At 37.2% G+C, this 14,752-nt stretch overlaps 1 protein-coding gene across 1 annotated transcript; it reads right to left on the reverse strand.

Annotated features, from left to right (window-relative positions):
• Nucleotides 1-8,475: 8,475 nt before the first annotated feature.
• On the reverse strand, nt 8,476-13,424 carry LOC124167121 (THAP domain-containing protein 1-like). Its single transcript, XM_046544920.1, has 2 exons — nt 13,044-13,424; nt 8,476-8,976 (listed from the first exon to the last, which is right to left on the reverse strand). The coding sequence occupies exons 1-2, from the start codon at nt 13,194-13,196 to the stop codon at nt 8,476-8,478; spliced, it is 654 nt and encodes a 217-aa protein (XP_046400876.1). The 5' UTR covers nt 13,197-13,424.
• Between the last annotated feature and the right edge of the window lie 1,328 nt (nt 13,425-14,752).

A 14,752-nucleotide genomic window follows, 5' to 3' on the forward strand; every position in this document is an offset into this window, starting at 1 on the left:
AAGAGCACCCTTATGTTGAAGTTGTCATCAGATAATCATGGCAGTACAAACAAACATAAATATCTCCGTATTAAGGCATGTTTATGCACAATTTAAAAAAAATCAAAATCAGTGCACAGTGACAACAAAATAGGAATTATTTTATTCAAATCTTTTATGGATACTTGCTTATCAAATCAATCCCTAGCCAAGATTTTTGAAAAACACTTTCGATATCTACCAATTCTAAGTTTTATTTCTTAATTTTGGGTATCGTCTTCGAATAACGCATTGATTTCGAGGAGAGATCTCATGCTTTCTCGGCGTATGCTGGTAGTGAAGGCCCATTCAGCCCTGAGGATGGAGTACGGCTCGTAACCAGGAATGGCAATAGAAACTAAACGAAAGGCATGACCGGTTAAATTTCAATAGTGCGAAAAATCCACAGAGGAAAAATCATTCGCCTTGACCGGGATTCGAACCCGAATCCCTCGATTTCCGGCCGAGTGCTTTAGCCAGTTAAGCTACCGAGGCGTCATTCTCCCCTGTGGAAAATTTGTGGACTATACCGGACAAGGTGGTATGGACTGCTGAGCATATTATGCGACTAGCAGTCCAGATCATGTGCATGGCGCCACAGCCGGAGAGCAAAGCCCGAACTTTGAACACTAGATGTGTTCGCTCTAGACAGGTTTCCAGGAGCGAAATTTAGGAACGAAGCAAAATGGATTTGAACCCGGGAAGCTAAACCCAGGGTCGAAACGAAATCGGAGTCATAACTACTTCGGGTCGAAACTAAAATAAAACTTTGGGACGAAACGAAACGCAGATAATTTTTTGCACCGGAGGGACCACGTGCTTCACCTTGGAATGGTTTAGTTTCGACCCACACACCGAGTACGAAGTATGGTTGAATGAAGTACAGGTTCGGCGGGTGCGGCCTACAGCCATTAGATGCCAGGGCACTCCTATTTTTACCAATAACAGGAGAACGATGAACGCAAACTGCCCATTCGATTTTTATTCAATCTCTCCACATGTATGTCAAACGTAACGGGTAGAAACTATTCCCTCTTATCCCGCTCCACTCAACTTCTGCGATCGAAACTTCACTATGAGCAGCGGAGTTTCGATTAGTTTAGTTTCATTCCCGGGAGTAAAGTTTTGTTCCGGGTGGAAACTAAACACCTTGGTGATTTTAATTTCGTGCAAGAACGAAACTAAACCTAGGCCTCTTATTTTCGTTTCTCTCCGGGTCAAAACGAAACATTTTCGTTTCGTTTCACTTGCCAACCCTGCTTCTAACCCGAAACGTTGTCATCCGTGCAGAAGATTACCCGGTGGATCACACGAGCAGCCTTCAATTCGTTAATTTCTCTTGGCATGGAGTAGTAAAAAAGATGCTTCAATACTTAAGGAATGGAAATGGAGTTAGAAGGATCATTTCTGCACCAATTACACGCAAGAAGTTTCACAAAAACGCCCGATTACTTAGGGATCGTCGTTTCGAGGGAATGAATTATTTCCTCCCACCAAAACCCTATTTTTCCTTAAATCGATTTCTCTTCTTCACTCATTCTCGCTTTATTTCCAACTTTAGACAAAGGCATTCGAAATTCACCTTACTCTCTCAAACTTTCATAACTTCTTCGTGGCAGCGTTTCTGGCCAAGCATACTGCCCCAGAAGTGGAAGTTGTGAAATGTCATTGCCACTGAAACACACATGGGTTGGCACTTACTGTGAACATAATGATTGCCTAACTTATAGACTTAAGAACTCCAAAGTTCATTGGATTTGGAAAGTGCCTGTTCAGTTTTGAAGTTGGAGTTACATTGTTTCCTATAATGGATGTTTTCAGACCTCTCATCATAATTCAGAAAGCACTCCAAAAATTAATTTGTACGCAGTCACGCACAAAGATAAAACACGATAGGAGAAAATAATTCGCGGTAGAATTATTTAACTTCACCGAGATTTTCACTCACATTACCCGATTTTCGCGAACTTCCCTCGGCGTTCAAATACTTCAGAAAACTTGAGCAAATATTTAATGATTACAAACAAAGGATACAACTATTGAATGGGTACAGAGAAAGATATGCCATAAAGAAAGAGGTCTCCCCGAGTCAGTCATAAACTTCAGCATAGAAATCCTACAATTTGATCTCGCAAAGGATAAAGTAAAAGGACATGTAATTTCCTTAGTTAAGTTCCACATATTTTATCCTCATCGTCCCGGAAGACTTACTGTGACAGTCAAGGACTCTCAGTGTCCACAGCAGAAAGATTCGGCACCTGTTTGAAGATTAACACCTGAACATATGAATCCTTTTTAAATGCCCGCATTTACCTATTACCTTTCGGACCTATCTCAGAAATATATCGTAAATACCTTTTTAAAATGTGCATCATGCATAAATACCAAGGATGAAGTTCGCCCAGAAAAAATTCTTTCATGCAGTGCTGTGCATCATACGTTTTCAACGCGCTTACACGAATTATTATTAAAGTATTCTACCGATTAAGATAGGTTTCCATGGAGTACTTAAGAAGAATGTTGAAAGCCTACCTTTCCATCATGTACTTCCCTCTTCAATTCACAATAAGGCCTACTCCCTTTCATTCTAACAAAAAATCCTATTCTTTTCCTTCCTCTCCCTCGTTTACCTAACATTCTACCCTATAACACTGTTTTCAATATCCCCTCCCAGCGAAGTACTCCGTCCATCCATACCTTCTGTCTCCTCCGTATCACATCTAAAAGCTGCCTCTCCTCACCCACCATATCCAGCACTTCGTCGTTCATCCTCCTCTCCGTCCACTTCACCTTCTCCAATTTTTCGCCACACCGACATCTCGACTGCCTTTAGTCTTTTCTCGTCCTCCTTCCTAAGTGTCCAAGTTTCTGCACCGTAAAGCGCAAAGCTACACATTAGACTCTTCAGTAGCCTATTTTTGAACTTATACATAACTATAATACTCTCATTAATTTCTTCCTGTTCATGAGCGCCTCCTTTTCTAATGCAATTCTCTTCCTGATGTTCTTACTACTGTATCCGTTTTCCTCTAACGCACTGCCTAAATATTTGAACTGCTCAAGTTTTTCACCACCCACCTTTATCTTAAGTCTCACATTCCCCGCTCGTGATGCTTTACAAAACCGCATTACCTTGGTCTTTTTGTCATTAATTATCATCCCATTCACTCTCAATAAAGTTCTCCCTGGGGGAATGGCTTAATTAGAAATCTTTTCTTCATCGCGTAAAAGAAATATATTTCTCCATTTGTCTCAGTTCCAAAATCACCATTAAAAACCTCTCATGCGATTCATTTTTCAAACGCATCGAGATAAAGAGGGAACTGAATAAACTTTCCATTTTCTATAAAGGTTCGCCATCTACTTACTTACCCGGAAATAATTTAGGGTGTAACACACTAAAGGATAAACATTTTAAGCGACCTTTTTAGACGAATATTATCTAAAAGACCGAGAATCTCTCAATGGATGAACGTTCCGCTGCCGCCGGGATGACGAGCGAGCAAATCGTGATAAATGGCCTCGCAGCATCCGTCGCGATGACAATCTGCAGTCAGATTCAATCCGTGGCTGAAGGGGGGATGGCCGAGATTGGAGTGTGCCCAGGTATGAGTTTTTTGCGGAAGAGATTGAGATGGATCGCTCGGAGCGGAAGCAGCCGCATTCAGGCCTTTTTCCATTTCAAGATTCCCAGACGACAGACACGAAACACTCTCATTCTAATTCGTTGCCCTTTTTTGCTAAACTCGGGCCGACCATACCACTTTTTTCCGATACCTACCCCACTACGAACGTAACGTCTTGCTGCCTTGAAGCGTTACGCTCTTAATTTTCAATCAAAAATTTCCATTAGATATTTTCGTTGTCCAGTCGGGGAATAAAAAAAATGTTAACTTCGTAAGTACCAATTACTTGAAAGTCTTTTTTCTTATTTCAATAATCTCCTCTCAAATCAAACTTTTACAAAACCATGAAAACAATAGAAACGTCACTTAAATTGAACAAATAACCGATTAAATTACATCAAAAATTAAGTAAGTTAATTAGAACAAAAGCGAGGTGAAAACTATGGATGGAGAACGGCTACATGGGAGTAAATAAAATTACACAAAAACAAATTAATTAAAATGTACTTTAATAAGCCTACAACAGCCGCAAATCAATAGAACTTCAATAATAATGAAATAAAAAACCATCAAATGTTAGAGTATGCAAGTTTTCATATTTCCGAGAACAAAAGAAATATGATATAATTATTTTGATAGTTATCCAATTTACGGTGATGTAATAATATATAAATTTGTTGTAAGATTGAAGAAGTTCTTGTATCGTGAACGTGACTGTACTACTTCATAAGAAAATAAGCTAATAAGTACAACATAAATTACAGCATGAAATACATTTTAATCGATCACAGCATTAAAGAAAAACAATGCAATGCATGAATATAATAACAGTCATCATTAAGGAATCACTTTTTATCTTCTCGCAATCCTTTGTCCTTTTTCCTTACTGCTAGAGCAGAATTTTCCGCCGATTTGAGCGCTTTCGCCCTGTCAGAGTTCCTCAGCCCTAAAATATAGGTAACTTTTAAAAACATAGACCTGCTGCTATCGTTATAATACACAGTCACGCGCAAAGACTGAACGCGAAAGGAGGATATTAGTCACAAAAAATTATTTTACTTAACCGAGATTCGAACCTGGGTTATCCCGTTTCCGCGAATTCCTTTGGCGCTCAAATAATCTTCGGAAAACTTGAGCAATTATTTAATGATTGCAAAAAAAGGATAGAAAGATTGAATGGATGGATAGAAAGATATGCCATTAACATAAGGTTTAGTCCCATTATTTTGAATTTAAACATAGAACTCCTCAAATTTGACCTCACAATGGACGAAGAGTCAAACCAACATAATTATATCATATTTATTTTGTTCTCGGACAATGAGAAATTGCACACTTTAACATTTAATGGTTTTTTATTTCATTTTTATTAAGGTTCTAGTGATTGGCGGCTGTTGTAGGCTTATTAAAGTACATTTAAAGCATTTTGTTTTTGTGTAATTTTAGTTACTCCCATGAAGCCGTTTTTCATCCGTTGTTTCCGCCTCGCCTTTGTTCCAATTAATTTACCTAATTTTTGATGTATTTTAATCGGTTATTTGTTCAATTTAGGAGACGTGTGGGGCAGATCACGACCACCGAGAGACAAGGCCTGAGCCATAGCCACCTAGAATACAAGGCCTGTTCACTGTTTTGTGACGTCACTCAGAGAAGTGCCAGGGTAGTTGCTACGGTACTCGGACGGGAAGTCGTCCTTCGCTGGGCATTCAGCTGTCTCCAGCCAATAGAACGCCAACTTTTACCTAAATTATTACTCATGAACTTGCCTTTGCCGTGAATAGTGTAATAATTATATAGCCGTCCAGTTAATTGGCGTATTTGAAACACATAAAATAAATTACAAGAGTGAATCTTTAGCGATGGGAACTGAAACCAACTACTATCGGCGCAAAAAAGGTAGAACGTTGAACTTAAGCATTTTTATAACATTCTGCCGAGGCTCCATAGTGTTGTGTCATATATCATTTTGCTAATTGCTTATTTTAATACCACAATTAATCATTAAGTATTGATTAAACGTAAGATTTTAGCTTCTAGGGTCGAAAGAGTGAAGACAAACACGCGAAAAACTATGAGAACGGCGAAACGGTTGTCTTCTTCATCTTCGTTGATTCATCACATTTCTAACATCGGTTGTACAATGAATAGCACAAAAATAAAACAAAGAATGCAATAAACTTGTTCAATTGATGAATATGGCGTCAAAATGCTCGACAAAGAAATATATAATCGAAATCCATAAATACTTACGTATACACAGAAAAGTTTTAGGAGCAAACACAACTGTATAAATTGCCAACGAGAATATTTGTCAATGGGAAAAGAAGCAAACTATCAGCTCAACGTCATCAAGCGCTAAGAAAAATTTATCTGGTACGAAGTAACAATTTCTTTCATCTTATTTGGATGTATGGGGTTGAAGAAGAAAAATATGTCTATCAAATGAAAAGTATCTAAACAAGGAGTTTGTAGAATGGCAAATAATTTAAAGAGTAAAATACGCTATAAAGATCATGTCCAAAAAATAATAAGTAAATAAATCATCTATAGTGAAACCAGGCGATAATAAAGGTATATTTTAACTGACCGAACAAGAAATAAGTACTCATGAAAATTTTATATTCCTTTTGTATATATTTTTACAAGGTGCAGAATCTATGTCAGCGTTAAAAGCTTCCTTTTCCTCACTTTACAACACTTATTAGTGAAATTTATATCATTTTCCCTTCGACAAAAATTATTTAGAAGGGCATTTGTTGATGCCCAAATCACCATCTTCACAAGTCTCTCACAGACGTGTCCACCTTCACAATGCCCATTCAGTAGGAACACATCCTCATCAATTAGTTTGCTTAATGTTATATTAACAGCTATGGCACGCTGGTTCGTAGCACTCAAAAATAATTGCTCCTTTGACAATTTTTCTAAAACAATGTAGTTAAATAAAACAATATTCACAACAACACAATTCGGATACAATAAATCTCCTCTATCAAGGCCCCTAATATAGCTGTTCTCAGGCCAACACCGTACTTGATCGTCATTTTCAATTAAAAGATGTTTACAAAATTCACATTTCATTTTTTTGCTAACCGAGTAGCAGCAATACCCAGCCAAATATGTAATGACGGGAATATAGTCATTACATTTAGAAATATCTCCTTCACCCACATCAATGTCAAAATCGACCATTTGTGTACACTCCTCAGTCGTTTCATTCCAATTTGTGGCCAGTGATTTTAAGGTAATTGTTTGGTTCTGGAAAGGTAGAGCTAATTCCAGCATTGACATTAGCCTGAGCTTTTGTTCACTCTCAAATATCTGACGCACAGATATATTATAATGAGAACCAGAAAGCTGCCTATATTTACCAAACCTTGATTCTAGACAATCTGTTTGAAATTTTCCAGGTAATACATACGACATCTGCAGTTCAAGAGTACAATATTTGGTTATTTCCATCATGGCGTGCGTTGTGTGTTTTAAAGCACAATGAGTCTCTTTACTTAGCTTCCCATTTTTAATTTCCATTGTCTCCCAGTCATCTAACCAATCAAGAAACTTACTCAAGAACACTATACTTTCATTATTTACATGGTCAGTCAGTGGCTTTGCATGTACATTATTTAGTCTAACTCCCTTTGATGGAGTTTTTACATTCATGATAGTCCACCACGTGAGAAAAATCCTAATATATCTAGCAGTATCTTCACAAAATTGCAAATTTTCTTTTTTAGCAAGGGATATAAGACCTTGAATAACATATTCATTAAACACTTGAAGAACAAGTTTCACATTTTGCTTTTCCAAATTGGATGGGCACAACGCTTTCATCGTTAGATTGTATGAGAATTTCAAAAGCTGATCTGACTCCAAGCTGTGAAGTTTTTTTAGAGTATTGAAGGGAGCTGTTAATTTTTTACCCGTTGACTGAACTCCCTCATCATCAAATTGAAAATATGGACAAACCATGCTCTTATCAAAATCTTTTTGTGCCAACCAGTTGTTCCTTACACATTTCAATACATGAACTGAGTCGAATAAAAAGAATAATGGCCTTGTAACATCAGAAGGATGAGGGTAGGCAATCGATAACTTTGGTGGAGAAGTTAGCAATGATATGGCTTTCTTATTGATGGCATTGTTATCAGTCACAACGCATATTACCTTGAAGCCAATATGTTCCAGTCCCAAGATGACCTTTTTCATAAAAGAACACAATGACTCAGCCTTGATGGTTTTTGTTGGGACGATGTGAACAACATCTTTGAAAGGGGAGAAAACACTGTTAATCATAAAAACATAGGCACTAGATGCAGCTTGTTCGTCATCAAAGGCACAACCAATTACATTGCCTCCTTTGTAATCATAAAATGGCTTTAAATGTATTTCATCAATTAGCAAAGATACCACCAAATCACTTGCATTGAGGAGTTTACGTTTTTGTTTAATGTAAACAAGGAAATTGCCACTGCTTTGCTCAACTACAGGACTTAGTGACTTCGACAAAGTAACTCGTCTGATTGTTGACTCACTTGGTAGAATAAGGAAACCAGAGTCCCTCAACATCCTATACCCAGAAGGAGAGACACTACACAAAAGAGCAGAAAAGACCAATGTTTCAGACGTGTGAATGAGACGTTTTACAGTCATTAGCTGAATTTGCTCGTACACAAATTCCAAAGTACGGCAATTGTCCCCCCCAAGGCGAATGACTGACTTCACTATCGATGCAGCAAGTTTTAGCTTGACAATACCACACTCTGATATCTCATCACTATTACTACCTAATAGTGAGAGATGATGCATCAGCTCCTCGACTACATTTACATCATTCACAGTAAGAGGTAATTTGTATGCACCCAAATCTAATATCATTATCCTCAAGGAATGCAGTCACATTTAGACTTGTACTAATAACCAAAGAAAATTTAACTTTAGGGCTTGGAGTAAATACTATGTGACACAATGCCAAACTATCCCCATACTCAACAACACTCCAGAACTTTGAATCTATGAATTGCATCTTATTTTTCAGCTCAACTAAGCTGTGAAAAGTCTTTTTCTCTTTGTGCAATTCATTTTCCAAAATACTATCAGTCATTGCTATAGCCAAAGCGGTTTGTTCCATTCTTGTCCTCTTGCTATCCGGACTTTCCCTCGAAAATGATGCTGCAGATAAATACGATGGACAGTTTGGAAGCTGCGAAGGAATGGCACCCTCCACCAATCGAGGTACCATTAGCGGAACTCGTATCTCCCTTCCTGTGCTCTCATCGAAGACAGCAGTTTCCTTTCTTAAGTCACTTGTCTTGAAGTGAAGTTCACATACCTGGAAGAGGAGATTAGTAGAACTTTTTTTCGAGAGGATGGCATAGATAAATTAGGGGTAGGCCAAAATAGTTTTGAAAATGTGCCCCCATTAAGAATACAAGATTGAGCTTGATCAAAATACTTATGATATCAAGTGCACGGAAAAAACACAAAATCAAGTCTCACTGAAGTTCTTTTGGCAAAAAATAGTGTAAAACAAAGCTAAATGTAAATGCTTACGAACAGTGTGAGGTAATTAGGTAATCATAAAGCATAAGAAAGCTCATATGTTTGTAGAGTGGAATCCCGATCTATCGTACCCGCATATATCGTTCGCCGTTCCTGGCCCCAAATAAAGTTCCATGAAGACAATGTAATTTTTCCCGCATTCATCGTTTCCCGAAGTATCGTTTTCCCGCATTGATCGTTTGAATATCGCTATCCCGTCGTATAATTTTCCCGCATCCATCGTTTGGCAAAAATGAGACGAAGCGTTTCCAATGCGTCATTTATGGCTAATAACGACAGGCACATAGCTTGAATTTTACCCAGGAGATGAAACTAGCTTCGAAAAAAATATCAAGTTACACGAGAACAATAAAAAATTGTTTCACGCCTTCCCCCTTTTCTCACTCACTGACCTTTTTCAGCCTACCTGCTTCTAAGTTCCCAGTTTCTGGAGGTCAACTGCAGTATGAATCACCTATTAGCCCAAAAGGTGTCTAACAATGAATTTAGGCAATTGGTATTATACTTTTATTATTTTGAAATATTTGTAATGCTCACGTAATTCAAAAAAGAATGAAACCAAACGCGTCTTATTTCTAACGTAATTTAAGCATTTGAAGCAAGGAAATAGTTGGAAAATACAATGGTTATTTCTGGCGAAACTCGATACCCCGTAGTTGATCTTCTCGGCAGTCAATGTGGCATTTTTCCGAAAACAGGATATCAGGTTATTAACAGTTATCAATTTACGAGTTATACTATGAGTCTCACTTGTCAGAGTTACTGAGCAAGGCATATCTTCTCAGGATATCTTGTTTCTCTCTACTAACACTCCGAATTCATTTACCCATTTGGCGCTACACAAATTAGAAAAGAATTTGTTAGTTGTCTTCTCTTTAGGACGGACATATGTTTATGCTTTACCATCTACAGTATGTTTTGCGGAAGACGCACGCCATAGCATCAGTTCCTGACTTCACCTCGCACGAGTGGTTCCGTACTTTCCAGGGTGGGTTGAATTCAAATTAGCGAGTGTTTTCCGTGTGGGTTTAATAAAGCCAGGTTTCATTTTCATTGGTTTTACTTTTATCCGTCTTCGGACCAAGGCCCTTCCGAAGAAACAAGTGAGTACTTTAAAAGATTGTCTGAAAATAATTTAATATGAAGAAAAGCATCTGGGAATGAGGAGCGTGAATATTGGAGAACGTCTCGGGCTGTCAGCAAGCACATGACGGTAGGGGTGGCGTTAAAGCGAGCTACCTGGTGAAAACAATAAGTGGGATGAAGCCGAGGCTCAGGTGGGCGTGACGCTGACGATTAACGCAACATTGTTCACGCTTTACACATAGCCTAGATTACATGAAAAATATATTATTAGACAGGAAAATTACAAATAATTGCCAATTTTAGGCCTATGCGATCCATCTCACAACCAATCACGGCGCCAGCGAAAGCGTTTGTTTTAGGCATTAAATGAACATTACTCTCGTGAATACGTGTACTGGAAATGGCGTTTCATGGATAAGAATTTATACATCAGAGAGAAATCAATAATAGCAGGGTGAATATCGAGTGGAGAGCAAGCATTTTTAGCGAGGTTGCGTGTTCCTCTAGGATATTTAAAAGAGAATCAACAATATGATCTAAGTACCTCGATGAAATACTAGTATTCCTGTAATTGGCTGAAATCTTGTTATGAATCCTATAACGAATATCACAATTACTCGCCAAAATCCTAGGTTTCCTGGGACAAAGGCAACCTAGCCAAACATTCCCGCATCGATCGTTTTCACGCATTCATCGTTTTTTTCGTCCATTCCCCTGAAAAACGATAGTTCGAGGTTCCACTGTATTTTATTTATCTAAATCACCATTGCGCTCAATATTCAAATCTTATCAATAAAAAAATCAGGGTAAATAAAAGTGGAAAATTATAAAACAAGAAAACATACAGTTGTCCTCAAGATTTCAAACAAGCAGAGCATTTACATTTATGTAGATCATTTACAGTAGGAGGTAATTTTGATTGATGACTAAAAATATTTTATCGTGACACCACTTGAACACAATAACATTGTCGAATGTTTCACCATAGTAAACATTTTTTAAAAAGAGAGAGATTAAAGAGAAACCGATCTCAAGCAAATATAGGATATTAAAAGAATATATAAGGAAATTCAGACATTATTTTTATAAAATTATTACAACTAACTAGACAAAATAAACTTGCATTGGCTCTCGGAATTTTAAAGGAATTTTTGAGTAATCATTAATTTTTATTACATTCACTAACGAAAAGGGTAAAATGTGTTTTATCGAAATACAATTCCTCTGATTCTTTCGCTGGAAAAGTTAATGACGATGCACTTGAAATAAAAGCAAAGAATTCCTTTAAAACAATTCCCAAGTTGATGATTGAAAAATACAAATACATTTCAAAGTATTTCCCGCATCACTTTCAATGCTTTTGGGAATCGTAAGAGCTATTTAGCACAAAATATTAAACTAACTGACCCTGCGAACTTCGTACTGCCTAACAATCAATGAACTTACAGTTCAGTTACACCATTCATAAACCAAGAGCGTCTGAGCTATTTTAATCATATTTGATTTATTACAATAAAAGAAGAAAACAATTTCAACAAAACTACCTAAATGAGTATCAAATTTGCTTGTCAAAAAGACATTTTCTTTGTTGAATCTACATAGGGTGAATCTGAGCACGTTTACGCGGATTATTTTCAATGAATTTCTAACGTTTTAATTGAAGAAATTTTAGGAATTGTGGTTTTATAAAGCAGTTAATGAAATAAAAATTACACGCATTTAATTGTTAGCTATTTGTGTTATTAACCGTAAAAAATGTTTATAGGCCTAAGTATGTTGCGTAAACTTGGCCCGTTCACGGGGCAGGTTAACTCAACGATAGACCGACGCTTTACTTATGCACAAAATCGTGTAAGAAAAGCCCCTAGTAAGCAGCATTCGTATCAAATGACTTTAGGCGCGCCAGTTATAGTATCTCTGTTAGGAAAAAATGCACTGCGTAAACGTGCTGCATGCGTAAACGCACCACGGTGTGCCCTACACATTCGGGTTTAATGTCTTGCGTCAAGCGCCTTCTGATACCTACATTTAGCTGTAAACCGTGCCTTGGTAAGCCAGGTACGTCCAAGGGCTTTAAATATTTATGAGCTCACCTTCCGATGAGACTAATTTGCAAAAATTACGAGGAAGTGATATGAAACTGCTCGATTCCTCGTCAGGAACACGGACATTACCGATTGTCAACAATTGCTCGGATATTTGTTTACAAATACTTACGAAGTTCAGTTATTAAAATGGTAGAAACAAAACAAATAATTTAATTTGTACTTTTGACCGACTTATCAATTGTTGCTGTGTTACTATCTCCTAAAAGCATATCCCTAAGAAAAAGATGAAATTCTTTAGCGAACTTTTCCTATTTTTAATGTTCTATATGTTATTTATGTTATATGAACCTAATAGAATTGAAATCGGAGCAGCCGTTTTCGAGTTATGAGTGTTTTAACTAACACGATTTTTGACTTTCTATTGCATATATATAGATACTGAATGTAGCGTTATAACTAGAAGTGGTGTAATTAAAACTTAGATTTAAAAAATCATTTTGTAATGTCCACTCGGAAATGAGATTTGCTCAGAAATAAGCCTAGTAATTATATTAATTACGGCAAATGAAGGTAAATATAGCAATACCGTCACAAAAATGATACCCATTAGGAATAACTTGTTAATGAGTCCATCCGTAGCTTTTCAGTGGAAAATATCATTCATAATTACGTTAGGAGAAAACTAGGAATAAATAATACACACCTTATTATTTTTGGTAGGTGTGAAATCCTTTCTTCTTATTGCATGCAGCCACTTTCTGTGTAGCTCAGGGTCTTTCGGAAAGCTGAACACTTGCACTTTTGGTCCACTCCGATAATTGCCCTTGCATCCAGGCACGACGCAAGTATTAGGCATTTTATCGTAGAATATTGGTTTATAAGATGAATAAAATAATCCACAAACCAATATCGTCACTATAATTATGCAAAAACTCCACCAACACAACCAAACACACACGTTTTCTGCCTGCGGGCGTCTCAACAAACCAAACAAACTCGCAATGGCGTGGTAGCAACGATAGCACTTCCGTACGTGACGTCATCACAATTTGAGAGGCTAGTGAACAGGCCTTGTATTCTAGGTGGCTATGCCTGAGCGCTGATGCCTTCTAATTGCCTGACGTCACGAGCCGTAGGTTATCAACCACGCCTCCCGACAATGCTTGCAGTTGTTTATATTTATAAGCCATTGCGGTGAAAATGGTGATTGGGTTGTTGAACGCTAAGTTATTTGGAGTTTTAAAGCTTTTGCGATGGTTTGGTGGGCAACAGTATTGAATATAAGTGTTCAAGAAATGGTGTACTAGTGTTGTCTGCCTCTGTGCAGAGGAAAATACACGGAGGAAACGAAAGTGTGCGTTTTCAAATTTCCCAAGGACGAAGAGACGAGGAGGAAATGGATACTTACCATTCCAAGGAAAGACTTCCAACTGACGAAATATTCCAAGGTGAGTTATTATCTTTTTCTTTCTATTTGGACGGCGTGATTATTCAGGGAAATGTTAGTATAATGTAAATTTTGATCGTCATTAAAAGTGAATTAAAAAGATATTTGATATAAGCATTGACCGGTAGACGAATTGTTATTGGTTTCTTGAAACATTTCTACTCTCGAGTGTATTTGCAGGTCGATTTCAATATTATTTGCGTTATCGCTTGAATAATTAATGGTTTTAATTATTTCTTAGTACTTAAATGTCTTTGAAATTCTCGCATATCACCGCTAAATAGAAACGTCGCATATCCTCGTGTTCTAAGGTGTTGTTATTTAGAAGACCTTGATTTTTGAGGGTGTTATGAATAGTTTTTGTTATTAGTAAATTGTGGAAACATGTAAAACACACGGGATGTATAAATGGGCTACCTACTTGTGTAATAAATATGACCCATGCGTACGATGGCATTTTACATTATTTGTATGTTTACGCATGCATAGGGTAGTATTACTGTTTTAGAAAAGAAGATTTTTGCATTAAGTAGTTCTTACATAGGTAATATGTAGTGTTAATCTGAAAACGATTGTGTAGAGAGCGAGATCTTAAAGTCGTCGAGGGTATTAAATGAATGATTTTTCAGTAGTTAATAAATTATGGAAACATGTGAAACGCTCGGGATAAATTAATGGGCTACCTACAAGCGAGATAAATATGGTCCATGTCTAAGTTGGCATTTTAGATCAAATATTGTTAATCTAACTACCATTGTGCGCACAGCGAATTATTTAAGTCTTGTTTACTACACCCTTATCAGACGAAGGTATTCTTCACTTGAAATACAGTTGATTTTCCGTCTACCAATAAAATTATCTTTATTTTTAAGGTGTGTATCCGGCATTTTCTGGTTGAAGATGTGCTTCATTAAAGCTCCTACTTCGATGAGAAGTCAGGAAAAATGCTGGCTGTACCATTGAAC

This window comes from Ischnura elegans, chromosome 10, assembly GCF_921293095.1.
Source record: "Ischnura elegans chromosome 10, ioIscEleg1.1, whole genome shotgun sequence".
NCBI classification, from domain to species: domain Eukaryota; kingdom Metazoa; phylum Arthropoda; class Insecta; order Odonata; family Coenagrionidae; genus Ischnura; species Ischnura elegans.